Source organism: Crocuta crocuta, unplaced genomic scaffold (assembly GCF_008692635.1).
Source record: "Crocuta crocuta isolate KB4526 unplaced genomic scaffold, BGI_CrCroc_1.0 scaffold188, whole genome shotgun sequence".
NCBI classification, from domain to species: domain Eukaryota; kingdom Metazoa; phylum Chordata; class Mammalia; order Carnivora; family Hyaenidae; genus Crocuta; species Crocuta crocuta.
In genome coordinates this window covers 1,186,188-1,213,537 of record NW_027532599.1, presented here as the reverse complement: position 1 = coordinate 1,213,537, position 27,350 = coordinate 1,186,188, and the positions used below count along the sequence as shown (strand labels likewise).

General features: G+C 36.4%; 1 protein-coding gene across 1 annotated transcript in view; it reads left to right on the top strand.

Moving 5' to 3' along the window:
- The window catches only part of GPC6 (glypican 6), a 1,100,804-nt gene that overhangs the window by 556,732 nt on the left and 516,722 nt on the right, over window positions 1–27,350 (top strand). Inside the window, exon 3 of the mRNA XM_077780097.1 lies at window positions 2,067–2,458. Coding sequence (XP_077636223.1) covers window positions 2,067–2,458 — 392 coding nt within the window. The remainder of the gene's footprint in view (window positions 1–2,066; window positions 2,459–27,350) is intronic.

Below are 27,350 nucleotides of genomic sequence, written 5' to 3'. Positions count from 1 at the left end.
GAGAAGCATTTCTACCTCAAGTCTTTGCAGAGCAATGAGAAGGAGAAGATTTTTTTTTCCTTTTTTTTAAAACTCTTTGAAAATCCAGACCACACTATTGATTACTAACTATTCATTGCTGAAGGCACTACTCTGTATTCAATAAATTAAGCTTTAATTCCTGAGTCCAACAAAATAATTGACCTCCAAAAGAAGATAAATGAATAGGCTGTCCTGAGCTCATGATTAGAATCCACTTTCCAGTCTCATTATATTCGTATTTTTCAATTCAGTGAGTTTTCCATTCTTGTCTAGTTTCGTTCACAAGCTATAACACCTTCCACCCTGCTGCTATATCAACAAGGCCAAGCTCTTTCCATTCTTGGTTTCGAGAAGGAAAGATTTTATTATGATAGTTTTATAATTTAGTATTAACGTTGAGAATACAATATAGTTTCCATTTTAGGACAAACTGAGTAACTAGTATTTCTGAAAACTTCTGAACTGTTCTTGATTTCGTAAAATCCAAAATAACATAGACACAGCATGCATAAACATTTTGATTAAGGTAAGAAACATTTGGTGGCTTGTGTAAGATCACACAGGATTTGTAAACCATGACTTAGGAAATTCCTCATTTATTGCTGCTCCTGTCACCACAAAATTTCCGTATTTAAGAAAGTATATCGTTTCATAGTAAGAAGGTAAACATGTGACTAGAGTCCTTTTTAAGGTTTGTTGCTTTGGTTTTATTTGAAACCAAATAAAAAATATTATCATTGCAGGCACTATTTAAAGATTACAGCAGTAGTTCAATGTTAACATTATTCAGAATTTAATACCAAGGTCTTCTAATAAAGCAGGAATAAGGTGTAATTTCCAAGGACACTGAAGAGAGATGTGTGACATTTTTCCTTCTGTGTCTCAGGAGAAAAACACCCCAGAGTTCCAGAAAAAAGGAAGCTAATTTGTATGTTCTTGTTTGCCTTCCTACTTGGATTCCTTGAGGCATCCTGGACTTGATTTACACTTGCATTAGCTAAGAAGGGGGCATACTGTCAGAGAATAATGAGAACTCTGAGAGGTAAAACAGAATCCCTCAGATGTTGGGAACTTGGATTCATAAACTCAGAGCCATTATCTCTTCTTAGCCTTTGTTCCCACCCTAATTCACATTCTGCGAGTTGGGATAACCCTTGAGTTTACTCTACCCAGGCTCACTTGTGCAAACAGATAAGGGCCCCCCATACATGAAGTGTGTCTTGAGGAAGCCTAACATGAGGCCTAAAGAGACTAACAGTACCCAGGCATGTTAATTTCTTATTTTTTGCAGCCTATTCATGTTCTGCTGCAGGATAGCAGAGTACATTTCTTGGTGTACTTTTTTTCATTTAGGACTTTTTAGGCAGAAAGCCCAACAGCCCATATTTTATTCAAGTTCTATAAAATGATATATTTATATCATTTTATATTTACATTTATAATGGTACTGCAAAGTACTTCATAACTTTTTGACTCATTATGGCAAACTAAATTATGTTCATTATAGCTTTGGTATTAAGTGAATTAAATTGCATTATGAATCTCTGAACACTGATAATTGATTGCTATATATAGCAACTACAGAGAGGCCAAAATATTACATTAATGTAAATATCCCATTTATGAAGTATTCCAAATAACAGCAATTTAATTGAATTTAGTGTTAGAACAGATTTATAAATAGGCTGGAGCAAAAGTTTTTATCAGTATGCTTTTGTTATTATGTTAATGAAGTACTTTGCAACATACTTTGATTTGAGTTTATATCAAATTAGGATTTTCTAAAACTTAACAATAAATGAAAAATGAAGCCAGCTACTTTGGAGGAGTAATAAATGGTATCTCCTAATGTTAATCGATGTTCTTTCAAATAGAAATCATGTGGTCTTCTGTTTCCTTTGACTGGTGGAAGATCAGATGTAGGGCAAATGTTACTTAAAATACTATCATCAATTCATTGATGCCTTAATCACAGGTTAAATTTTTGTATGCTTTGAGCATTCTGGATCTTACTAATCATGACTGTTTTCTTGGTTTATTTGTAGAATTTTTCCGAGAGCTCCTGGAGAATGCAGAAAAGTCACTAAATGATATGTTCGTACGGACGTACGGAATGCTGTACATGCAGAATTCGGAAGTGTTCCAGGATCTTTTCACGGAGCTGAAAAGATACTACACCGGGGGCAATGTAAACCTGGAGGAGATGCTCAATGACTTCTGGGCTCGGCTCCTGGAACGGATGTTTCAGCTGATAAACCCACAGTATCACTTCAGCGAGGACTACCTGGAATGTGTGAGCAAATACACAGACCAGTTGAAGCCGTTTGGAGATGTACCCCGGAAATTGAAAATTCAGGTCACCCGCGCCTTCATTGCTGCCCGGACATTTGTCCAGGGCCTAACTGTGGGCAGAGAAGTTGCAAACCGAGTTTCCAAGGTAATTGAAAATCTGCTGTCTTTCTAATTGGTCTTTCTCTTCTGCTCTGTTTTTCAAACCACTGTTCTAAAAAAAAATTTTTTCAAGGTGAAGTTTCTCTTACAGTGGTCCTTACTCTTAGAGTAATCAGATAAATGTCAAGGTTTAATTCTGTTTTATTCATTCATTCATTCATTCATTCATTCATTCTTTATTTATTTATTTATTTTGCTTTGGATAAGAGGAGATAAGATTTCAATCCATTCCATGTTTGGAACATAGTGTTAATATTAATCCGTGATATAGCAGAGGAGCTTTTATCAGGAATGGTGCGGAAACAGGTGTCTGGTAACCAAGACCACTTGGCACTCCTGAAGAGAGTTTTAAGAATGATAAATAGTCATGAAACAGTCCATCCGGAGGTTATAATCCTCTAGGAAGTCACAAGGTGATAGTCTTCATGAGGTTTGCAAGTAGAGACAAGCTGCTGTTCAGACACTGGCTTCTGGCATTTCTTCTTCTTTATCACTTGCAAAAGTGGCCAAATTCCTCAGTAGTGGAGGAAGAACCCTTCAATAACACCTGTAGAACTGGATTAGGGAAGAAAAATGAATACAAAGTATAGGCCCTGGCAGGGAATTCCTTTTGTTATCCATTAGCTTTGTAATTCAATGCTGCGTATCGCATGGGGCTTATGAGCAAGATAAATCACGAATACACATGGCGCCCTTCCTTGAGAATGTCTCTAAACCTTTAATGCCAGGGGTCTTTCTCCACTGCTTTCCTTAAACATTGACTATTTCCTGTGCCTTTGTTTAAATTCTTCCTCGACATTCAACCGTTCCTAGGAGATGGGCTTGCCCATTTATGAGGTCAGTCCAACAAATAAACTGAAAGATGATTACTCTAAGACGTAAAGTAAAAACAGCACATAATGGGAATCTGGTATTATGTCACTCAAAAAGGTCATATTTGTACAAAGATTAATGCCAAACACGGCTTTCTTAGTGCAGGGCTGTGTCACTGAGCCCCATATTTCTCATAACTATTGGTACTAACCTGCCATGTTTCTTTTTTCTCTACCTTGATGTCCTCAGTATTTGCATCTTGGTGTAAAGACTGTGTATACCCGTAAAAAATGTTTCTCCATGGCACTATTTATAAATTTAATAGCAATCCATTTTTAAATGACCTATTCCTATTGAGTGTATTTGAGCATATGGAAAGAGTATTTTCAAGAAGCCTTGAAAAAGATTAATTACATAAGGCTTAATAATGTAAAAGGTATATAACTCTGATGTTTAAAATGATGTGTTTTTTTTTTAATTGAAAATCAACAATATTTTGGAACAATAGCAAAGGACTGAGCCCCAAAAATGGATTAATAAGAAACTAGCCAGGTGGAATAGCAAGAGGAAATATGATCACCTGAGAAAGTCTGTAAAATATATAGAAGTACAAAAAATAATTATGTATCCCATATATTCTTAAGCAGTTAATTTTTTTTAAAAAAGATACTTTTAGTCACAAAGGCTTCAAATCTAAGCCTTTGCTTTTGCTGGAGATTGAAATACACAGCCAGCTTTTAAGAAACGCAAGGTAAGAAATTCAAAGCTTGGATTGATCTATGCAACGTTCTTGATTGTTTACTTGCTTCTGGCTGAGTGTGAATAACGTTTAGATGCATATATTTTGGCCTGGGGATGTCCTGGTGCGATGAGGGAATGTTTTCTAGCAAAGTATCTAAAAGGTATCGGGGAGACTGCTGCTGATTCTCTCCAAGTTCTCAGAAGATAGCATTAACATCTGCCCGGAGATGGCATCTCTCTTTTATCATTCCCTGACTATCTCAGTCTGAGGTCTTTGTAGGTCAAAATCTAATCTACTACTCTTCGTGACATGGAGGCTGACATCATGGAACAACCAGCAATGGAATATGACTTTTAATTTTTTTCTGGACATGATGAGGGATATACTCTTTAACACTGCAATCTTGCATCTCCTGATCTTTTCATGATCAGCATTCATTTGCTGAGCAACTGCTGTGGATTTGTGATGTAGTTTGTGATCATGTAACCATGGAATGTAGATTGTTCTGTGCAGATACTCGCTTGTCTGGCCTGAATTTCATTAGCCCTAATCTACTCAAATCATAAATGCCATGTTGACATATGGGTACTACCTTGTAGAAAGAGAGAGAGAAAGAGAGAGAGAGGGGGAGAGAGAGAGAGAGAGAGAGAGAGAGAGAAAGATGGTTTAAAAGAAGCTGAACCTTTTTTTTTTTTCTAAAATAATTTATGACTCGGGGATTTAAGTATATTACCAAAGACCTTTCTCACCTAATGGTTACCAGATGGTCTGTACCTAACAAAACCAAAAATATATCTACCAGGACTATTGGTATGCTGATAATTTTCAGCACCCAAACTATTTTTTGTAATAAGAATAAAATATTACAAGGGTTAAATATTTTAAGAGGCACAGCAAGAATGGTGTTGGAGGTTTAAGTCCTTCATAAATCTGGGGCGTCCCTGTGGCCCGTTACTTGAGGGATTTAGAGTTGGTGAAATGATTGCAAAAGAGGTAAGGAATTCAACACGATATTCCCAAATGGAGATCAACAAACTAGGTTACCTCCTGCATCTTGGTTTGTAGAATACTTTTTTTCCTTCTGTTTCTCACTTCTCTTTCAGTGGCTTCTCAAATCTTGGAAGATGTCATTAATAGCTTCTAATTAATTGTTTTGACTGTAAAATTTATCTCTTTGGCAAAACACAGCCATTTGACACTAATGTTTTGACATGATATTATAGGGAATTTTCACACCAGAAAAATGGAGGAATAATTTGGAGGCATCAACACAATTATTGTTTAAACCTAGCTTTGCCATATTACAGACAAAAGCCTTGTCTTTTTCTCAGCACTGAAAGGAGCAAGTTAATTTTAAGTAACTAACTGGAAATCTGGTTCTAAGAAGTGTTCAATGATCCTAGAGTGAATATCTGTGGTCAGTTAGCCAGGGTTCAGGTCCTGTGTGAATGACTAATTTTGAGAGTGCTGAGTGTTGACAAAATACAGAGATTTGGTAGCTTTCATACTTTACTGGTGGAAGTATAAATGGATGTGTTCACTTTGGATGACAATTTGAAAATACCTGTATCGTTGAAAAAGGGCATATCCTAACATGGCAGTTCTACCCCAGAAGTGGAACTGGTATATATATATATATATATGCATGTGTGTGCAGGCAGATATGACGAAGATTGTTCGCAGCAACGTTGGTTACAATAACATGAAAATTTGAAAACTCACAAATGTCCATTGACATACATGGTGATCTCGTCACAGCATGAAATCCCATGGAGCACTGAAAATAAGTGAACTATAACCACACTCATGGATGAATTGCAGAAACCTCATTTTGAGAGAAAAACATTACCAAAGAATACATACAATTAATATAAAGTTCAAATAATGTAAAACAAAGGAATACATTATTGCAGAATAAAGATATATGTGATAAAACTCCGGAGAAGATATTTAAAAATTAGAAACACGAACATTAGATAGTCATTTCCTTTGGGGTTAGGTTTGGAGCTATTATAAAGGTGGGTTATACAGGGATTTCTAAAGTTATTGGATAACATACTGTTTCTTAAGCTCTAGACAATATATGCAGTTGGGGGTAGATTTCAGACCGTTTTAATGAAAGAGATTCAAATGGGGAAAGAGTTTGCCATTGTTCATCTCTGATTCTCTTCATCTGTGCAGATATGATCAAATTCCTGAGCTGCCCCCAGTAGTTTATCAGACTTACTGCTGTTTGTAGATTTGTTAACCATTCACTTTCCATGCTCCATCTTGTGCAATGATATCAGGAAGGCTTAGAAAGCAAAGCTCTAAACTGAAGTTAAAAGCAAATTTTGATAATGCAGTAGCCTGGAAAGAAAGAATCTAGACTATTTCTTAGCATTGTTCCTTTATTAAAACACCACTCCCATTAGGGAGTGGAAACACAGATGCCAGCTTGTCACACACTGTGAAGCACACAGAGGGCTCCATTAAAGAAGTGTTAATGGGTTGTCTGCTTAGACCCATCTTCACCTATTTGGCAAATGTGGAAATGACTCTCCTGTCTTCACTGGTCTAACCTGATGGCTGTCTTTCTGCTTTAATCAAAGTGACTTCTATGAGTAAAAGCTGTAAATTATGTCATTACAACTGCCTCAGTTATGGAAGTCATTCCAGTGATTCATTCCAGACAGTTGGGTAGATATTAGAGCTGGGATCCAGAGAACTTGCACTATTGCCAAATACTGTTGTGTATCTCTTGTCTGTCTGTCTGTCTGTCCGTCCATCCATCCATTCACATACCTAAAATTCTTCTTTCTTGTGGGTCATGACTTTGAAAAGAAAGTTTGGTTTTTAGTCTCTAGTAAGACCAGAATATTTTTATCAGTAGACACCTGCCTATGTCTGCTACTGTTGTTTTTGCATGAAGAGCCTCTTAGATGGTTCATCCACCTGAGTAAATAGCTTTGCATTCGCAATGCAGTGCCTAGAAAGCAATAAACAGAGCCAATTTTCAATAAATGTGGTTGATGGACTATAAGGCTGAAAAAATTTATCATCAAATTTGATGAAATGAAGGCTATGAAATACATCCATTGAGAGCGTTCTCTGATCACAATGGAAAACCATTCTAAAGAATTTTACCATGGATATAATTTACAAGAGAAGTGGTATTCTATTTAGCAGTTTGCTTTGGGGAAAGAATTTAAGATATAAAGTAAGACCACCTGTTGTAGCTATCACCTGACTCACTTGTATCATTCCTTTTATGGTGATCTTTTAATTGGAGTTAATTTTTAGGGAGTCATCCAAAATGAAAAGGACCACAAAAAGGTCTTAGGTGAATGAAACCTTTTTATACCTCTTCTTTGATTAGTGTTTTCTCTTCTGTAATTGATGATTATTCAGTGTAAGTCACTTCAATAATATGTTGTTAGGAAGAATAGATAAGCCTGTTGAAATTATCAATAATGCTTCTATGTTTACAACTTTTAAGTCAGCATAAATAACACATGCTTGCTGTTTATGATGGTGGTGTGGGCATTATATTTAGAAAGTACTTTGCAGTCAATAAATAAATAATATCATGATAAAAATAGTAACAAAATGATAGTACTAGGAGTCATAACAATGAAAATAGCTTATTAATGTAATTCATTGAAAATGTATGAATTTTACCATGGTCGATGTGCTGTGATAAGCTCTGAAAGTCACAATAATATAAGGAAATCCCACTGTCAGAAGAAGAAAAAAAAATTTCCCTCAAGTATAGCATGTGGGATTCTACAGATGTGTTTAGAGAATTAACAGAAACTGTCTGTTTGATTTGATTAAACACTTTGGTGATTTTGATTAAGACAATTAAAATATCTTACTGATTTTAAGTTCTCTTGAAAAATACGTAGCTTAGTTGTATGATTTTGAAAAATAGTTGAGATAAGAAAAGGGTAGAAATTGAGGAAAATGAAGCCACTTATATCCAATGCATTAAAAGCTATTTGTCTATTCTTTCTCTCTGTTCCTTTTGTAGCTTATGTCTGTTTCTAATATGTATGCCTGAGTTAGGCTACTTTATTTTAAAATTATACTATCTAATTCTATTAAAATGAGTCCCTTTCTTCCCATTGAATTTGGTTGTGAAGTTTTATTCATTTTGAAAGAAGTTAACGAGTTTCTTAACTCTGTCTAAATATAACATAAGTAGGAAAAATTTGGGAACCACAGTTCTTTCTATACTGTATCTAACAGGTATACTCTCTCTCTCCACTGTAGTTCAAGGTGGGTAGTTATAATAAGCCAACATTCTTCTCATCCTAGTGTGGACTCTTGTAAAAATGAAGCTATTTTATACTTGTTCATTGTGTATTTTATGTCAAGTACTATTGGTAAGTTTGTGAGATACCAAGACCCCGCAAGTTAATGTATTTGCAAGTACTAATTGGAAAGACACACACACACACACACACACACACACACACACACACACACACACATACACACACACACAATCAATGTATACTGAGAGATTTATGCAGTAAATGTTCTGGGAACAGAAGGGAGAGGCATCTAGCTTAATCTTATGTGCCAAGAAACTTTCAGGGGCATAAAAGTCTGAACCACAAGTTGAAGGATGCATGGGCATTGGGCAGATGGTGAGGACATCTAGCATGGTGAAGGATGCTTTAGGCAGAAGTAACAGTGAGCAGAAGCACAGAGGTATAAAACCAAATGACGTGTGCAGGTAGCTGCAAGCACCTGGTCTTCCTGAGACATAAGGTACAAGGCAATGAATAGCAAGAGATTAATAAGCTGGAGGCCCAAACTGAACCCTTGAATAAAAATTATTTCACTAACAATTTGGTGCATGTCTATTTTGACTGAATAATTAACAAAAAAAAAAAAAAACAACTTTCTGTGGTCTAGAAGCATTCTGGTTTTTTGATGGACAAATGAATGCTGAGCACTTACTGTGTGTCAGGCATTGTTCCGTAAGAAACAGGAAATAATAATGAATAGCATTATCCTTGAGGAAATCTAAGACTATCCAAAAGTTCAAGTGTGGTGCAAATGATCAGGATAAAGGCAGAGATCTATATAGAACACTATGTGAATCAAGGGAAATACACATTCCCCTTTGTCTTGGGAAATTGGGAAAGGCACTGTAGATTAGGTAATAGACTTTAAGAATGAATAGGTATTACAGAGAGAGAAATGATGTAAGGCTTTCTTGTCCATGGCCCAGCAGGTTCAAAGGCACAAATCATGAAAAGTCATAGTAGTTTGGAGGTGAAACCAGGAGGTAGATTTGAACCATATTATTTGGGTCATAGTTTATCTTAAGGAAGGTGAAGGACTTGGGATAGGCGAGGGAGAACAGTAATTTTTTAAAGAGACAATTATGTGATCAGATAAATCACACCTTTAAAAAGGTGGTCCATGGGGATGATAATCTGGATTGGGAGATCGACAGCAGGTGCGGTGATGGGAAACTGTTGCAATTGCCTAGATAAACAGTGATGAGACCTGGGTCAGCAGGTGGAGCAGAGTGGAGAATGCACCAGGAGAGACAAACACACCAGCACAGTATATGGATGATGTGTCTTCTCAGGTTGCCTCCCGGCATCAAGCACAGTTCCGGTCACAAAATTTGTTCCCATTTAGTAACGGCTGTCTGCCTGCTGACTGGTTTGAGTATCAACACCATATCATTGATTGTTGGCAAAGTATGGTAACATTTGGCTAGAGAAAGAAGGGAATAGGGTCAGATGAAATATCAAAGTGTATAAAGATTTAAAGAGGATACAGAGAGGGGCGCCTGGGTGGCTCAGTCGGTTGAGCATCTGATTTCGGCTGAGGTCATGATCTCACGATTCGTGGGTTCAAACCCCACGTCGGGCTCTGTGCTGACAGCTCAGAGCCTGGAGCCTGTCTTCCGATTCTGTCTCTCCCTCTCTCTCTCCATGCCTCCCCTGCTTGCACTGTCTCTCTCGGAAAATAAATAAAAAACATTAAAAATAATAATAAATAAAGAGGATACAGAGAAAGAAGACAAATGATGAGAGCCAGAAAAGCTTATTGTCCTGAAAGTAAAGAGAACAGAACTTAAGAAACAAGTAGCAAGCAACAGTGTGACTACCCTGTTTTAATTGGTTGAGAAGTTAACTCTTCTGCCACTACGCGTTCTAGAACAAGCACGGTCCATGGACTGGTGCTCATGAGCAGGCCGTTACGGTTTTGCAACAAGGTAAGTACACCTGAAAACACTTTAAAAATCTTAATAGCAGGTTCACATTGGCCCAGCATCCAAGACAGCATCAGTTGACTTTTCCTTGAATATTATTGAACATTTCTGGTGAGTTCCTTGGTAAGAAGAACTCTTACCTGATACCTAACCTGACGGAGCATAACTAAGATCTTAGTTATGCTCCGTCTTAGTTATGCTCCGTCAGGTTAGGTATCAAGGCATAACATACTGGGAATAATCAAATAACCAACCAAATCCTGTCTAGGTCATTTGAGCCTCAGAAAGTTAGTCTGAGATGTTTTGTTCTAGAACAATGCTAAGAATACAAAACAACCTATTTGGCTTGATTTTGTTGGTGTGTCTGGACTTTCTCCCCCCCATATGCAGTTTCCCTTTACCTCTTTTTGTGGCCTTCTGGCCTAGCCCTTTCCCCTGGCGTGCATTCTGTGTGTTTGCCACCATCATGGGCTCCTGTAAACCTGTTTTGATTGGCACATCCTACTGTCTGCCTTTGCCCCACAAGTCCTAGAACTCTAGGGCCATGGAAAACGTGTGCTACAAGCAGATGTCTTTGTTACTAATAGGGAACATCCAGTGGTGAAATGTGCCAATTAAGGTACAGCACAAATAAAAAAGGCCCAAGGATAAAACTCTGCAAAGTGCTGCAACTCAAAGAATGCTTCTTCTAAAATGGCTTCATAAAGACAAACGGACCTGACACTTTATTCTGGTGTCAGCGCCGACTCTTTTCTTGGATATGTATCTGTGAATGTATTTATTCTTCTCCTGTTGGAAGGTTCTATGCAACAAGATTTGAACAACAGTCATATTGTAATTACTTACACATGCAAAAACATACCCAGAGTGTTGGCTGGACGCTGCGGGCTGTGTGATAGGGTACGCTGAACCTAAAAGTTTGGAGGAGTTTTCTTTTCTTGTCCCACCTTCATGGAGCAAGTGTAACAAGGACATTCCCTGAGGCAATATCAGTGCATTGTGGAGGTTTATGAGCCAAGATACACATGAAAAAGAATTTGAATAAAACTTGACAGATATATTGCACTAATAATGCTGACACAGTCAAGCAGGACTTTTGTAAAGAGTATGACACGTTGGTATTTTTAAAAATGTGGTATTAGGTCATACAGATATCTGATTGTATAAAAGATGGGGTTACATTTTCTCCATTGTTATCTTTGTGATTACAGGCAGGGGTTATTCCCCTTCATGTGTATGCATTTTACCTCTTCGTCTTGATGAGCGATATTCAGCACAGACACAATGGATCAATCCCAGATGCTTAAAAAATAAAGCATCACCCCACACAATGTTGAAGCTCTACATTGTTTTGTGTCTAAATTGGATAGCCAAGTATGAAAATGGACAGTTCAGAGTGTCAGTAATGGGATAATGGTGACTTTGACATTCAGATGTAAGTAAATCTGTAGTCCAAATCAATTGATATTCCAAGTTAACATGAGTTGACACTTAAGCAGTGGGCATAAACAGATTTTTAAAAATTCATTTTTACCCTTGCAGGAATGTGCTGCATGTCAAAAATGCCAATGTCATATTTAATACTCAGCAGATAATGGGATTTTCATGGGAATTTATCCTCTTTAGTTTTTAGTATCCTAAGAAGTCAGAAAGGGAAAGTTTTCAGTGTTCATTTGGTACAGGATTTGGCAATCAGAAAGTCATTCAACATTTTAAACTTTCATAAATGTATTAATTATGAAAACTCTTATGCTGCATACTATTCTCATAGTAGTTATAAATATGAGTCTCTCCATAAAGAAATATATTGGTTTATAGATAATGGATGCTGAGGCACCTGGGTGGCTCAGTCGATTAAGCCTCCGACTTTGGTTCAGGCCATGATCTCAGTTTTTGAGCCCTGATCAGGCTCTACGCTGACAGCTCAGTGTAGGGAGCCTGCCCTGGATTCTGTGTCTCCCTCTCTCACTCCCCTTCCCCTGCTCATGCTCTGTCTCTCTCTCAAAAATAAATAAACATTAAAAAAAACTGATAGATAAATAATATAAATGAATAAATAAATAAATAAATAAATAACGGGTGTTAAAACTTTCCTCATTTGCTCTTGGTTTTCCAACGACACATTTCCTTACTAAAATTATATCTAGATTTAAGGCAAAATTTATTTTACTGGATTTCAATGGAAATGGACAGAGGTTAATAAGAAATACAAGATTTTATAGGGCTTTAAAAATAGCAGAGAACCAATCACTCTACAGATGTGCTCATTCCTTTCTTCTTAGGGTTTTGTTGTTCAAATTAGAGTCTGGGCCAAGGAGAATTTAAGTATGCCTGCAATAACACATTTTATAGAAAAGACAAACCTTATGATATCCTGCTGCATTTCTATATAGAATATAACTATATAAAATATTTATGACACTATTTCCATAAAATATCGGAAATATCTATTGTGGGATGGAGAAAAAAGTACTCTGACATTTTGGCTAAGATGGCAGAGAGAATTCAGATTGAAAGTCTTTTTTATTTGTGCAGATTCTTTCTTTTTTTTTTTATAGTTAAAGTGATAGCTTTTTTCCAGCAATAGCCCGGTATACCAGTTGTTTAATACATTGTAAAACTTACAATTCCTGGCTATCCAAGCTCTCCATGTTGGTCAATTTATATTTGGTTACTTGTGCTGTTATTATAGGACCAAATTCACTGGGGAAATGAGATAATCTGATCAATCACTCAAGCCAAAGGGACTTCCCCTCCTCCACCCCTTCAAATTACCAAGAAAGATTAAATAAAATTTTGACCCTAGCTTAAATCACCTAGATATTTATTTTTTGTAGGTAGTTAGTAAAATAATTTTATGCATTTTTCATGTTTTCTGACTATAAAATCAATATGTGCTCATCCAGAAAGCAAAACAAAGTAGAAAACGCAGAAAGGACAAAGAAGAAAACAAGATAATCCTAAATTCTCACTACCCAACCAGTGTCAAAGATGGGTTAAAAGATGATCTGTGTCAAAAGTTTGTTTCTAGTCTTTTTATAACCCTAATATATACTTTATATTACACATTGTTAATTGCCATATGAGATGGTTCATATTGGATTCTACTTTTTTCATTTTTACATCAGAAGGATTTCCCCACTTTGATAGCATTTCCTTAAAAATTACCCTTATTTCTTAAAGAATTATTTTGCAACCTAATGAATTTGTTTGCTACCAATATATCTGGGGATCTGTCACAAATAGTCACCTCCTGGATACTGTTGCTACAAAAAAGAAACAAGTGTTTTAAGGAGTTGATGTGTGTGTCCAGGTATATGTCACGTTTATCTGAACTCCTCTCATACCCTGAATGCCAGGAAACATGAGAGTCCCATGATTTCTTTATCATGTATTTAACTGTTGAAATTTACTGACTGGTTTGTATATACTCCATAGAGCTCAAGAGCAGTGTTTTTTGTTTTTTGTTTGTTTTGTTTTGTTTTTCACAAAGGGAAAAAAGGTATAATCATAAGCGGAGGCAGGAATGAGACTGACTGGAAATGTTGATTACAAGTACCTGGGCAATCTTTCCTGTTGGGCCAAAAGTTTGGATCTAAGCCAGATTGCAGACTGGTAAACCTTGGTCTTAACTGACCCATGGGCATGTTTTATTTAGCACCATTTCTTGAGATTTCAAGTAATGTTTTAAAATGAGGAGGATTAATGTAAAATGTGGATTTCTACAATTCCTGAAGATATGACCAGCCTGACCCTGTGTTCTGGATGGCAGAACTGGGCTGGAGTTAAGGAAGGTTTAGACTGAGTTTGTTTTGGGTTGAACATTGATGGTTCAATTTGATGCCCATCTAATCACCCCAAACTAATCATTAGTTTGGACTAACTGTATTTCCTATGCTCAAGAGCCACATGTGGCTAGTGGCTCATGTATCAGACAACACAAATATATAGTTTTAATGAATTATCCTCGTATTTAGGGCAAAGAATTTTAGGAACTCAGACCAGGAAGTCTAAACTCTTGGGGTTGATTGTTGACATAGTTCTCCGGTTGTGAGGAAAATAGAGAAGTATTCTGTGTTTGCATAATGCATTTTGGGCCCTGATCAGAATTCTGACATAAATAACAGACACTTTATTGAGAGATTTGTTTTTGCCAGACCTCAGAGATGTGGTACTACCAGTGCCCATGAGTATACAGAGCATAAGAAAGATTGTAGATCATTGGAGATGGATTAATCTGTGCTTTTCCACCTGCCCTGGGGGGATGGATGAGAAGAATTCACGCAGGAATTGGCTGCTATCTGTGGGTGTCAGCATCAATTGCAAACAAAATAAATATCTAAATATTATCACAGGAGACTCTGAAACTTTTGGCTCTTACAAAGGGGTCTTAATATCCATAAAGGTGGGTCATCACCATCAAATGACTCAAAATCATGTAACTCATTTGTGTTCAAACAGATTTGAGAGTATTTCCACAAGATTTTGGTGAAGACGGTGCTTTTCAAGTAAAAGTCCCTTAAGTATTAGCTCTATTAGACTTCTTATAAAACATTTTAGCACATGATGCTTAAAAGAATCTGGGAAGTTATAGTTTTAGTGAATTACTATTTGGACGCATAAGGTGATGTACTGGAGGATGACAGTTGACATTCATCGTCCCCAAACTCCTGTCATTGTCAAGGCAGAGCTTATGGTAAGAGGGATCCTGTTCAGTGACTGCTGTTATGGAATTGATACTTTTCATCACCACTCTGAAAACTTTGATCTGTTATTGCGTTTCCCTTCATGAGATAGAAGGTCAGATCACCAGGCATGAGAAGCTGGCTCTGTGGCGGCCACTATGTTCTGAGCCCATGCTGTTTCCCCCCAGGCTCATAATACCGTCATGCTAGAGAGCTGAGTTTGGTCTTATTTTATAATTCCATTCATTAAATTAATTTAGAATATGTAAACTGATTTATTGTGAGATTTAAAATCCCTTCCCTCAGGAGAGCAGAGAATATTAGGTTAGCAGTTTTTCTGAGCACAGCTTTGACTCGGTTTCAAGGGGCAGGCAATTTAATGTGAGCATCCCATGATTTTAGCCGTACAGTGTCATCTTTCTCTCTACTTTTCACTGCTGAGTCAAAAATCTATTTGAGAGGTTACAGATATGTCAGAGTATTTCCAATGGAGAGAAACTTTGTAGGTAACTTCTATCTATCTGCAGCCTCAAATTTTGACTCTGTCTTCATTCCAGCATCTACAGTTGCCTTTCCTTTTCCAAACTCAGCAACTCTACAGACCAATTTATTAAGAACAAGTCACAATCACTTTGTAGCCCATTAGAGGCCATTTTCTTTTTATGGTGCTTTCCATGTATATCTCTCCCTTCCCATTTGTTCAGTTTCTGCTGAAATCTAAGCTTTGGTCACCTGAAGTGCAGGCTGCTGTCCACTCCTTGCAGATTTCCAAGCCTTTAGGCTCTCTTCCTTCTTTGGGGCATCTTAAGAACATATCATCATCACATGCTATTTTATGTAAGTCACTGTCCTGCTCGTAAATCCTAGCAGTAATGTTGCTTGTCGATAGTCGACAATGTTTTACTAAGCGCTTTGTTTTACTGTCTGCTGGGAACAGACTTGAATGCCAGATCCCTGTCTATAAGAGATTGACAGGTCTGGGTCAACAGCCTAGTCTACAAGTCTTCAATCACGCATTCACCTTGCAGCCGTGTATGATTGATCCCAATCCAATGCCCAGTTTTATTCCAGTAAATGTATTCCTGCCTTGTCCCACATGAAAGCTTATGGGACAGTTTCTCCACCATGTTTCTTACCCATCATGGCTTCCTCTCCCCATGAAATCATCTCTTAATGCCATTCAACACTTGCTAAAACCTGCCCATTGCCACTTATCGTGTCTCCAGGAAGCTCTTTGCACCTAATCAGTTGTGTATCTGTGTTTTGTTTTTAGTTTTTGATTTTTTGCATTCAGCCTCTTCAGAACCTCTACACTAAGCTTTTGCCACGTTCATGTGGAGTTCCACACACATTCCTAAAAGTTTTCGCAACATTTTCCTATGTGATGGACCTCCTCCAACTGGAGATTGTAGCTTAGTACCCAAAGAAGGAGCAACCCTTCTGTCTTCAGTATTTGTCAGAGCAAGTACTGCTGCAACTTGGATATGACAGACATTGAAAACACACTATTACTGCTGTTTTATTACTTTTATCTTTTCTTTCATTCCGGTCATGGTTTAAATAGTGGGGAGGGATAATATCCATCTCTGTACCCTCTCCCACATTATTGTAAATAGTGCCCTGAATTTCTGATGGTTTTAGATACAGGTCCTTCTAGAATTTATTTAAAAAATTAAATACTTAGTGCATGTGGCTACCCAATAGATCCATAGCTCCTTGTGTTGGGACATTCATGTGGAAAGACGCTGTAGACAACAGAAAGATTGATGACTGAGTAGAGGCTGAGAAGCCGTGCATCCCCTTGGCTATCACCTGGATGATGTAGTAGCATGAGATCTGTTGAAGATTAATGACTCTTCATTTGTATTCCAGATTTCCAGAATATTTATATCTATATCATCTATCTATATGTAGATATAGAGATCTATACTGTTTCCATAGTTAGTGAAGCAACCATTATTTCACTCGGATGTTCCCTTCATGTCTTACTGCTCTTCTGTCCAGAAGCTATTGACTCTATGATCACAACTTAGTTCAGTGAATTGGTAGTGGGAAAAGGTATGGTTGTGTAGTCTTCAAACATCAACGTCGTAGATTTTCTTAATCTTGTATTTCTTCTAAATAGATGAGAAAAATATGCCAGAATACTGAAATCTTGGGAATATTTTTACTGTGAGTTATAATAATTATTAAAGAGAAATGAAAGAAATAAAGAGAAAAGCAAGTAATCTCTTTTGTAAAGTGCTCACATTGCACATTTACAATTAAGCTGTTCTGATTTCTGTAATTAAAATAATTTCCTCTGAGAGGCCTTAACAGTTCATGCCCATGAGTTACAAAAAAAATGCTGTTGTCATGAATGAACGATTGAAAGAAAGGCCTTGTTCACTTGCTGTAGTTCCTACGAGAAATCTTTGAAAACAAACCAGGCATGAAAAAGGCAAGCAGTAGGGTTAGCCAGGGGTCATTTTAGAAATCCATGGGATGTACCAGCTCACACATATATTCATCTCTTCATTCAGCAAACATTTATTGGGCACTAACTCTTTGGGAGTGCAATGGGTACATTGATGAAGACCTAGCCCTACCCTTAGAAAACTTTCATTCCAAAGTGGATACAAGACCGATGAATAGTAGAGAGTGCTAACTACTAAGATAGAGATATGCATGGGTCACCAGAAGGCAGGTGCTCATCAAGACCAGCTCATTCCATGTGGAATGTTCTTACTCCACTTCATTTTGCCAGTCACAGGTTTAATGTCAACAGGAAAATCAATTTGAATGGAGATATGAAAATTCACTCTTTAGGTATTGAGAAAATAAAACTGCGTAATTAGTAAGCATTCATTGATTAGTCACAAAGTACATATGACTATCATGAATATTTTACTGTGTGTTATATATGTATATAATATGAAAACATGTTTTACCTTAAACATAATATGAATATAACATAGGAGAAAAGTAAAGAGAGAAAAAGTTTGATGTAATCCAGAGCTCACGGGACCAAGGATAAGAGGCAGCGGGGATTGAATTCTTACTTTGATCCTAATTAGTTGTTTGGATGACTTCATTTCTTTCCTCTTTGGTGAAGTGAGAGCATTCGACTAAATGAAATGCTTTATTGGGAGTGAAATTTTCAATATAGCAATTATTGGGGTCATAGACATATGACCTAGAAACTAAGGTACACACTCAAGAGTGCACATCTGGAATTTAGATCTGTGTGGGAAAGGGCCAGCAATTAATTTGAAGCTGTAGGCCATACATAATTTGAATTTGTAGTTGTATGGCGTGCCCGTATGTATTTTTGAATGTGGCTTTGGAATCTATCCAGGTACTATTTTGGTTGTCAGTCTTTAAATGGATCTTATCTCTAAGTTTAGGGTGACACAGTTTACTCTTTTAATGCCAGGTTGTTGCTGTTTCCCTAAATCACTTTGAATTCCAAAGACATTTTTGAGCAGCAGGTTACCTGTTAATGAGCCTCCATAGTCCTCCTGGAATTCAGCCTGTCCACTGGGCAGATTTAAGCACTGTATCTACCGTGCTGAATTTTCTTCAATGATTCATAATTTTAATTTTGACACTTAAGACGCATTTGGAGTTGAAACATGTTATTGCCAGAGATAATGGATGCCCTGTGAAAGAGATGGCTTTTGCAATGTTTTCTGTTGAATCCCACATTTGATTGGCATGTGTGTCCTAGAAAAATTGGCATAGCACCTTGTTAGTAGGCACAGTGCCATCTAACAGTTGGGGAGAAAGTTAGGCTGAAAAGTGATCGTAAATGAAGTCAGCTGGGAGTGTTCAGGAATGTGTTTCAGGCTCAGTGGAGTAGAAGGAAACAAATAATCTCATGAAAATCTTCTTTTATGTAAGTTTCCACCAACTGTAACTTTTCAGAAGATTGGAAGACTCTTTTGCTGACTTGGAAGAATAATGTTTGAAATTAATTGTATAACAAAGTTACGAAACAACATGATGCTTATTTTGGCAGTTTGTTAGATCAGTGTTCTGGTAGAGTCTAGCAAATCACTTTATCAACAGGTTGTCGTGTATAGAATAGAATGCGGAAGGGAGCCACTTTTTACCTGGTAAAGTTTTCTGAGTTATTGAGCGTCTGTTATCTCATCTGCTGAGTAAGGATGATGAGAAGTGGGGATGAAGAACGGTTACAAGAGATAGAAATATGAAAAAGGAGTTTGGTATACAAAAGCAGATTATCATTAAAAAGATTAGGTGATATTAACATTTTATGTAAAAACAAAACAAACAAAATATAATCCAGACTGGTCAACTGTAAAACCCACTGGAGTAACGTTAGTTTAAACACTCTCATTTCTGTTATGAACAGGATGATCCTATAGGGATACTATATCTGCTTTGAAGAATACTTTCCCTATGTGTACTCTGGCCTCATGATGCACTGCAGTATAGATGTGCAATAAATAAAAATGCAATAAAAATAAAAATGCAGGTCATCTGGGGTTTTGTTCTTTTCTAATGGTTTAAATATATAGTCCATCCTCTTTGGAAATGCCTTCTTACTAGGCTGTGTTTGAGGTACATCTTGGACTGAATCTCACTGCAGTTTTTTTTTCTTTTTTTTTTTTTAATNATCTAGTTTCATTCTTCTGCATGTTGCTGTCCAGTTCTCCCAACACCATCTGTTAAAAAGGCTGTCTTTTTTCCATTGGATATTCTTTCCTGCTTTGTCAAAGATGAGTTGGCTGTATACTTTTGAGTCCACTTGTGAGTTCTCAATTCTGTTCCATTGGTCTGTGTGTCTGTTTTTGTGCCAATACCATACTGTCTTGATGATGACAGCTTTGTAATAGAGGCTAAAGTCTGGGATGGTGATACCTCCCGTTTCTCACTGCAGTTTTAATGCAACCCATGTACTAACCTGCTAATTGGTCTGTAAATAAAGTTTACTAGACATCACAATCCTATTCTTTTCTTTACACACCCTCCAGAGACCCTTTAAGATTTTGTTCTACATAATCAATTAAAGCCAAAATAAGTATTCTAAATAATTTCATGATTTCTACTGGGAAATTCCAGGACTTAATGAGTTGTGTTCCAATATTTCCAACATAAATATCACTAGTTCTTCCTAACTCAGAGTCCTGCAGCATAAAGTTAAAGGTGAAAACTTGTTTATTCATCAGTCTCCTTACCTGTCCAATTAATAATTGAAAACCACTAGCAAGAGAAGTGTTCTTTTTCACAAACTCTCAACTCTTGTACACTTGGTTTTATTATTGATTGTACATGAGAATAGGCTGTGTTTCCATTACCTGCACTTTTATTGTTCCCTGAGTGTTGACTTCAAAATTATATTTCTTCTCTGTTGGATCTTAGAAATGACTATGATCCCATTTCTAACCTAGATGGATATTTCAGTCTCTTACTCTTTGGCTAGTATCATGCAACAGAAAAGAAGTGCTTTTGTGCTTATTCTCAGAGTCTAGTTTGGTATAAAAACTTAGGTTCCTAATGTTGGTATTTCATCATTTTTAAGCTATTCAGATAAAATAAATAGAAAATTCAAGGGGTTCAAGTACTAATTTAAACTACAGTTGAAAAGATATTTGCAAATGTTTCTTTTCAAAAATACAGAAGAAACACTATAAACAATGTCCTGTTTATATTACCTGTAGCCTCTTCTGACTTTTGTAAATAATAATCAAAATATGTGTTATCAATAGCTTGAAACAGAGCCCGAGAATAAACTATTTAAAGGATATGAATTATTTTAAAGCCATAGTCAACTTTCTAGAGTATAATTGTATAGGTTATATGACATCTTATTTGTTTTCCTGTGCTCTTGTCTTGCTAAATTGTGTGGGGTTGTAAGATCTTAGCATCACTTTGGTTAAAGGAACCATTACATTTATAAATCATGTAAAACAATCATTTTCATTTTACTATTCTCTGCTACAAATTTTATTACTTTCAAAAACTCTGAGAGGTTAACATTTATACCTGATTCACTGAGCAAAGCTGCAACATTTTAGTCCTTAAATTCTTTATATGCAGAATTAATTGTTAAAATAGGCATTTCTATAAAATGCTTTAAGCACTATATTTTCATGTCTAAAATATTCAATTGAGATGCAATCAAAAGTAAAAATTAAAAATTTTACTATATTTAACACACGTACTCAATTTTTTTCCTTCCCCTTGATCATCAATTCTGTTAGATTTATATTGTGGCAGTAATTTTATCTCTATGATATAACATAGCTTATCAAACTCAGATTCCATTCATGAGTCTGAAATATGCTAATGTGATGTGATTACCTTATATCCAAGGATACATGCTAATGTGTTTTCTGAATTTCCTTGGCTCTCCAGAAAGGAAGACAAACCCATTTTTTTAAATAATTTTAGCTTTTCCAAATTCATGTTATCATTGTCCTTAGGACATGGCACTATTTAAGTAGTATACATGAACATTATTGAAATACACAAAATTACTGAAATTAATGGGGGAAAAAAACATGTTCATGGGGACAAGGTAAACCAACTGTAACTATTGTCGGAAGTCAGAGTTGCTTTAGCTGTTTCTTTAACTCATGATAGGATTATCATTATCATATAGGACGAATGACACATCATGTTGTGAATATGATTACAACCAAAAACAAAGAAAATAAAGAAGAAATCACTCTCGAATGGCTTCATAAAGAGGTTGGGCTGTCTCTTCCAAATTATCATAATTTGGTTACTCAGCGAGTCTATTAAACATAATTCATTGAAACCCACAGAGACCTAACATATTTTCCTGATGATATACAAGTTCTTTTCAGCTTTTTCTCATAAAAACTGAGTGAACAATGTTAGGAAGAGCAAGAATATCTTCCCTCCATCCTATTTCTTATTTGGAAATTTCTGAATCTCTGTTTATGGTTTCAGGGTACCTATGTTTCTCTCACAGTAGTAGTGTTTGATTGATTCACATAAACATTAAACCTCATTATTTGAGAGAATATTTTTCTTTTTTTAATATGCTTTTGGTTTTTCAAGTTCCAAATCACTCCTGTCCCCTCCTAGGATGTATTTACATATTTTCATTTGAATTACATTGTTAAAATTTCAGTGGTAATCCACAGAAGGCCCAAGTGAGTATATTCTTGGCATTACCTCTTAAAGAAAGGTTTTAATATGTAGATTATCAATACTAAGAAAAGTTTTACTTAGTTAAGACATTTTTCAATTTTTGAGAAGCATCCACATCCTAAAAATAGAGCATCTATATGCATCTAAAAATGCATTTTAATTATAAACTACATAGTGTTCATATCCATTAATTATGATTGGCCCATTAATATATTCTGCTTGATGCGGCTCTTGGGTGGCTCAATCAGTTAAGCATCCAATTCTTGATTTTGGCTCAGGTCATGATCTCATGGTTCATGAGTTGAAGCCCCACATTTGCTCTGCCCTGACAGTGCGGAACCTGCTTGGAATTCTCTTTCTCCCTCTTTCTCTGCCCCTCTTCTGTTTGTGCTCTCTCTCCAACCGCCCCCCTTCAGTATAAATGAACATTTTTTTTAAATTTAATATGTTCTGCTTGACCACACATTCTTTGTCTCATATTTGTTATTTATATAAATTTATAAAAGCAAACCCTTTTTTATTAAAACACTCAGTCTTTAAAACTCTAGTTTTACTTTCCTGTCAATATGAATCTAAATGAGATTTATTTCTCAGATAAATATGAATTGGTGAGAGGGTATAAGAAAAATTCTCTGACTCTCAACTTGTGCTGAGAATGAAGCAGCGTGTTCAAAAATGTTTTTAAGCCCTCCGGACCGTTAACATTCAACCACTGTTAACTGAACACTTAATTTGTCTCAGGTGCTGTCACAGGCAGCGTGGATTGAAAGATTTGGGAGGCATGAGCCCTGCTTACAAAAGTTGCATAGTGAGAGCCATAGGAATGTGAACAAATGAGTATAAACATAGGGAAATGAGGAAAACATGAGTAACAGAGACTTTTGCACAGTTTATACCAAGGAGTAAGTGGTAAGCCCTGCATCAGTGGGGAAGGGGAGAGAGAGTTGATGAGCGCGCCTGGGTAGAACCTACTGTATACTGCTGCCAGGACTAATTTTGAAAAAGATGAAGATGAGTTTTCCAGGTTGACAGTGTGTAGAAGGTACCATGCAGGTGGGACCGTGAAGGACAAGGGTGTGAAATGGTGCAACATGTTTGAGATGGCTGTTGCATTAACTACCAGGAACCAGTAGACTGGAGAAGAAAGCCACTTCTGGATGTGAGTCTTGACAATGCTCATAGGTTATCTTAATACGTCTTCAGCTGAGCCCCAGCCCGGTTCCTTCTGGCACCATTTTAGAGAAAGGTTTTAGTTAGACAAAGCAAGTTTTTTGTGGATTTAATAAAAGTAGAAGTTAAAAAAAATAACAGCAACTATCTTTTCTCATGGCCACTTCTTGCTACCCTTTCCTCGTTGTAAGTTCCTGTTTCGCATTTCATATATTAAAATGGGACAAGAAACAATTTGGAGTCACATATCATGTATTTAGTACCAAGTGTATGCAATGCATCTCACTCATCACTAATATCACTCTGAAGGCTTTTTTCACATTGGTCGCTATGAGAGGAGCTATAAAGTTTATCTTTATTGGAAAGAGGAAAATAGATCACAATAAATTGTGAACGCACCAGAGAGTTTACTCATAAGCAGCAGGAGAGAATCAAAGCCAGCTTTCAAGTAGACAGAAAGCTACAGACTGAAAGAAGCACTCTGTGGGAGATGACACACCATAAAAATATCAGAGATGTTGCGAAAGATTTGGAAATAGTCAGCTATGTCAACCCATTGTGAATTCTATAGATGGTTTAAGGTTTGTGCAGATGCTATCCAGAATAATTTGATCAGGTCTTAGCCACTTTGAAGGGTGATAAAATGATGATTTTGCCAGCATGTGCAAGCGATATCATAACATTACTTTTGTCCTTGGGAATTAGAAATTTTCTCTATCTCTGAATAAAACGAACAAACTGAAAGATTCAGGTCGTTTACAGGGTCCTTGGAAGATATGTAAAGCCAAGTAGGAAAAGAGAATGTTCAAATGGAAATACGTTTCCTTTTGTTAAATTAGCGGAGGTCATCATAAATTACTATAAGACTGTTCTGAAGATGAAATTATGTTAAAGCATACAGATAATCTTGTTGAGTACATTGATTAATTGTAAATCATAAAAAATCGTAGAAAATCTTAAGAAAGAGAGAATCCACTCTGGACATGGAGCCCAACTCAGGGCTCAATTTCAGACCATGAGGTCATGACCTGAGTCAAAATCAAGTTGCTTAACCTACTCAGCCACCCAGGCACCCCTCTTGTTGAGTATTTTAATAAACTAGTGTTAACTAAACACCATCTATGTTCTTACTATTCTCTGAGAGCTAGAAGAAATGAAGAGGGAAAATTAGCCCTTGAATGGCTTATTCATAATTTATCCAAGGAGATGAAATATGCATATACATAGCAAAAATAAAGGCTAACAAAGAAATACTAGTGCCCAATTGTGTAGCATGGTCTCTAAATGTTATATAGAGCCAAGAATTTTAGTGATCCTGTAGGCTATAGATAAGGAGAAGCAAAAGAAATAAAGTGTGTGTGTGTGCGCACACGTGCACGCGCATGCATATATATGTGTATATATATGTACACACACACATATACTTTGAGAGTAAGTAAATTGCTGCTTACATGTATCAATTAAACAGCATTATAGTTTAATTTATAACAACAACAAAAATGTATAGCTTCTATTGATAACCTCTGATTTTAAGTAATATTAATTATAAGGTAAGCATATGAATTACCCACCGCCTATTATTTGATGTGTTAAAAGTGCTTAAGAGCCCTTTAGTAATACATATTTATTTATAAAACCTGATCTTTTTTCTCCATGATTAAGTCAGTCCCAATTACTGCCTGTTGTTATACCAGACCAGTAACCGGTAGTTACATTATTAATAGATCTTATGTGAGTGAGCAATGGGTGATGGTTTAATGCTTTTATGCCAGGTCTTTTAGATATGAAATTTTAACTTGCTCTTTTGGGTCCCATAACATAATACTTAATCAAAACCTTAATTAATTTGAAAAAGTAGAAAATTTAAACTCTGCTTCCAATAGAAGAACTCATTATAATGATATTTATTTATTCATTTAGATTTTTGTTCTAATATCCCAATGCTTATAAATCCTATCTTTTCCATATTGCCATTTTTCTTTTCACTTCTGCTCTTCATGTTTGATAAAAGGGTTTTGAGCAAAGGAATAATGCAAATGATAGCAACTCTTGATATGATGTTGAGAACAGCCTGTTGGAGGGCAGAGGAGAAGGAGGTATACCAGTTGGACTATTGCAGTCACCTCAGCAAGACATGTTAGTGACTGAAACCAACAATGGAAGGAGTGAGAAGTGGGTGAATTTGGGTATATTCTGAAGGTGGAAAATAACAGAATGTGGGATGGGGGAAAACAAAGTAAAGAATCTATGATGACTCAAAGGTCTTTGCCCTGAATAGCAGGAAATAAGTTGTTGCCATTGATTAAGATGGTGAAGACTGGAGGTGGTGCAGTTTGGGAGGAGAATATGAGGAGATCAGTTGGCGACATAGAAAGTTTTAGAGATTTTTTTTATGCATCCAAGTGGAGACGTTGAGTAGGCAGTTGAATCTATGAGTCTAGAGTTCTGGAGAAGGGTTTAATCTGGATTTATATCAGTGGGAGGCATCAGGATATGGGTTATATTTAAAGCTGTAAGATTAGATGGAATCGCAAGGTAGTGAGTGTACATAGTGAAGGGTAGAGATTCAAGGACTCCATTTTAAGGAATCTGACAGAAGTGGATAGATCAGCAAACAGAACCAGGAATAGCAGCCAATAAGATAGAAGGAAAACCACGAGACTATGATATTCTAGAAGCCAAGTGAAAAAACCTGTAGCAAGTAGGAGCATATAAGAACCATGTTAAATTTTGCAGATGGGTCAATGTTAAATGAGGATGAGAACAGACTATTGAATTAATATGGAGTTTGTCAGTAGTCTTGACTAACAATTTGTTGGACTGATGAGGCTGAATCTTTGTGGTTTTGAGAGAGAATGGGTAGGAGAAACATCATAGGCTGCAAGAATAAACAATTATTTTAAGGTATTTTGTTATGAAAATGAAGGGGAGAAATTGAAGCTCGCTTTGAAGTAGGGTCAAGCAAAGGATGATCACTGTGCATTCATATTAATAATAATTATACTATTATCATTATTATATTTTTAAGATCAAAAAATGAAAATTGCCATTGTGCTAAAAAAAAAAGGAGTACAGAGAAAAGGCTCTAAGTGCTTCACAAATAATCTTAGCAATTCTGTGAGCTATACACTATTATTTCCTCTATGTGATAGAAGCATTGACAGCTAGCACATGAGCAGTCTGGTATTTTCTCCTTGGCAATCTTGTTCAAAGTCTGAGCTCTTAACCAATTAACCTGATTACTCTGTAGAGACTCCATTTCTTAGTAAGGTCATATTCTGAGGTACTGAGGGTTAGCATTTCAATATATCTTTTGGAAGAGGGGGGATACACATTCAACCCATAACAACCATATCACTATTTTATGTAGGTTTTGATTTATATGAACCTGATTGAGAATTATGGGTAGTAACATACTACATACATACGTAGCCATATCACTGATCCATCTGTTTTAGCTTAGCTTTCTGAAAGTCAAGTTAGTTGGATAAGAACTCAGACCTTTACATAAAGGTCTTTGCATGTGTCTTTTGCTCGTCGTCTTCCTTCCCCTTCATACTTAGCCAGCCATTTCTCGTTCTTTACACACTAGCACTAGAACTGTCTCCTGAGGAAGGTCCTCATGGATTACCTATATAAACCCTTTCTTCAGAGGTTTTCAGAGCAAGGTTTACCTCTCTGTCTTACCTCTGTTTCATTGTAGTTTTGCATTTTGTATGTGTGTGATCATTTGATTACATGTGCCTCTCACAGATCCGCAGAAGAGGGGCCATGTATCTGTAAGGCTGCATTAGTGCCAGGCCCGGAGTACATATTCAAGACTGTGTATATGTTTTTAAGAGGAGTTGCTTTAAATTGTTGGGTCCTCTACTTCCACTCTTAAAAGTAAGAAGGGGAAGGCTCATTTTAATCTCTTTGAAGTAGAGTATTGTTTTTTTCTGGATATAAGTTGAGCCAGTACATGAACTTAAATTTGGTGCTTAGCAATCTTTTATACTACTATATGTTGATGATGATGTGTCGGAATGAAGAACTTCAGAATTTCTGTACAGAGTGTCTTGGTATCATTCTTGGAAGTGATAATGTACTTGTAGAGTTGTTTCACGTATGCTGGTCT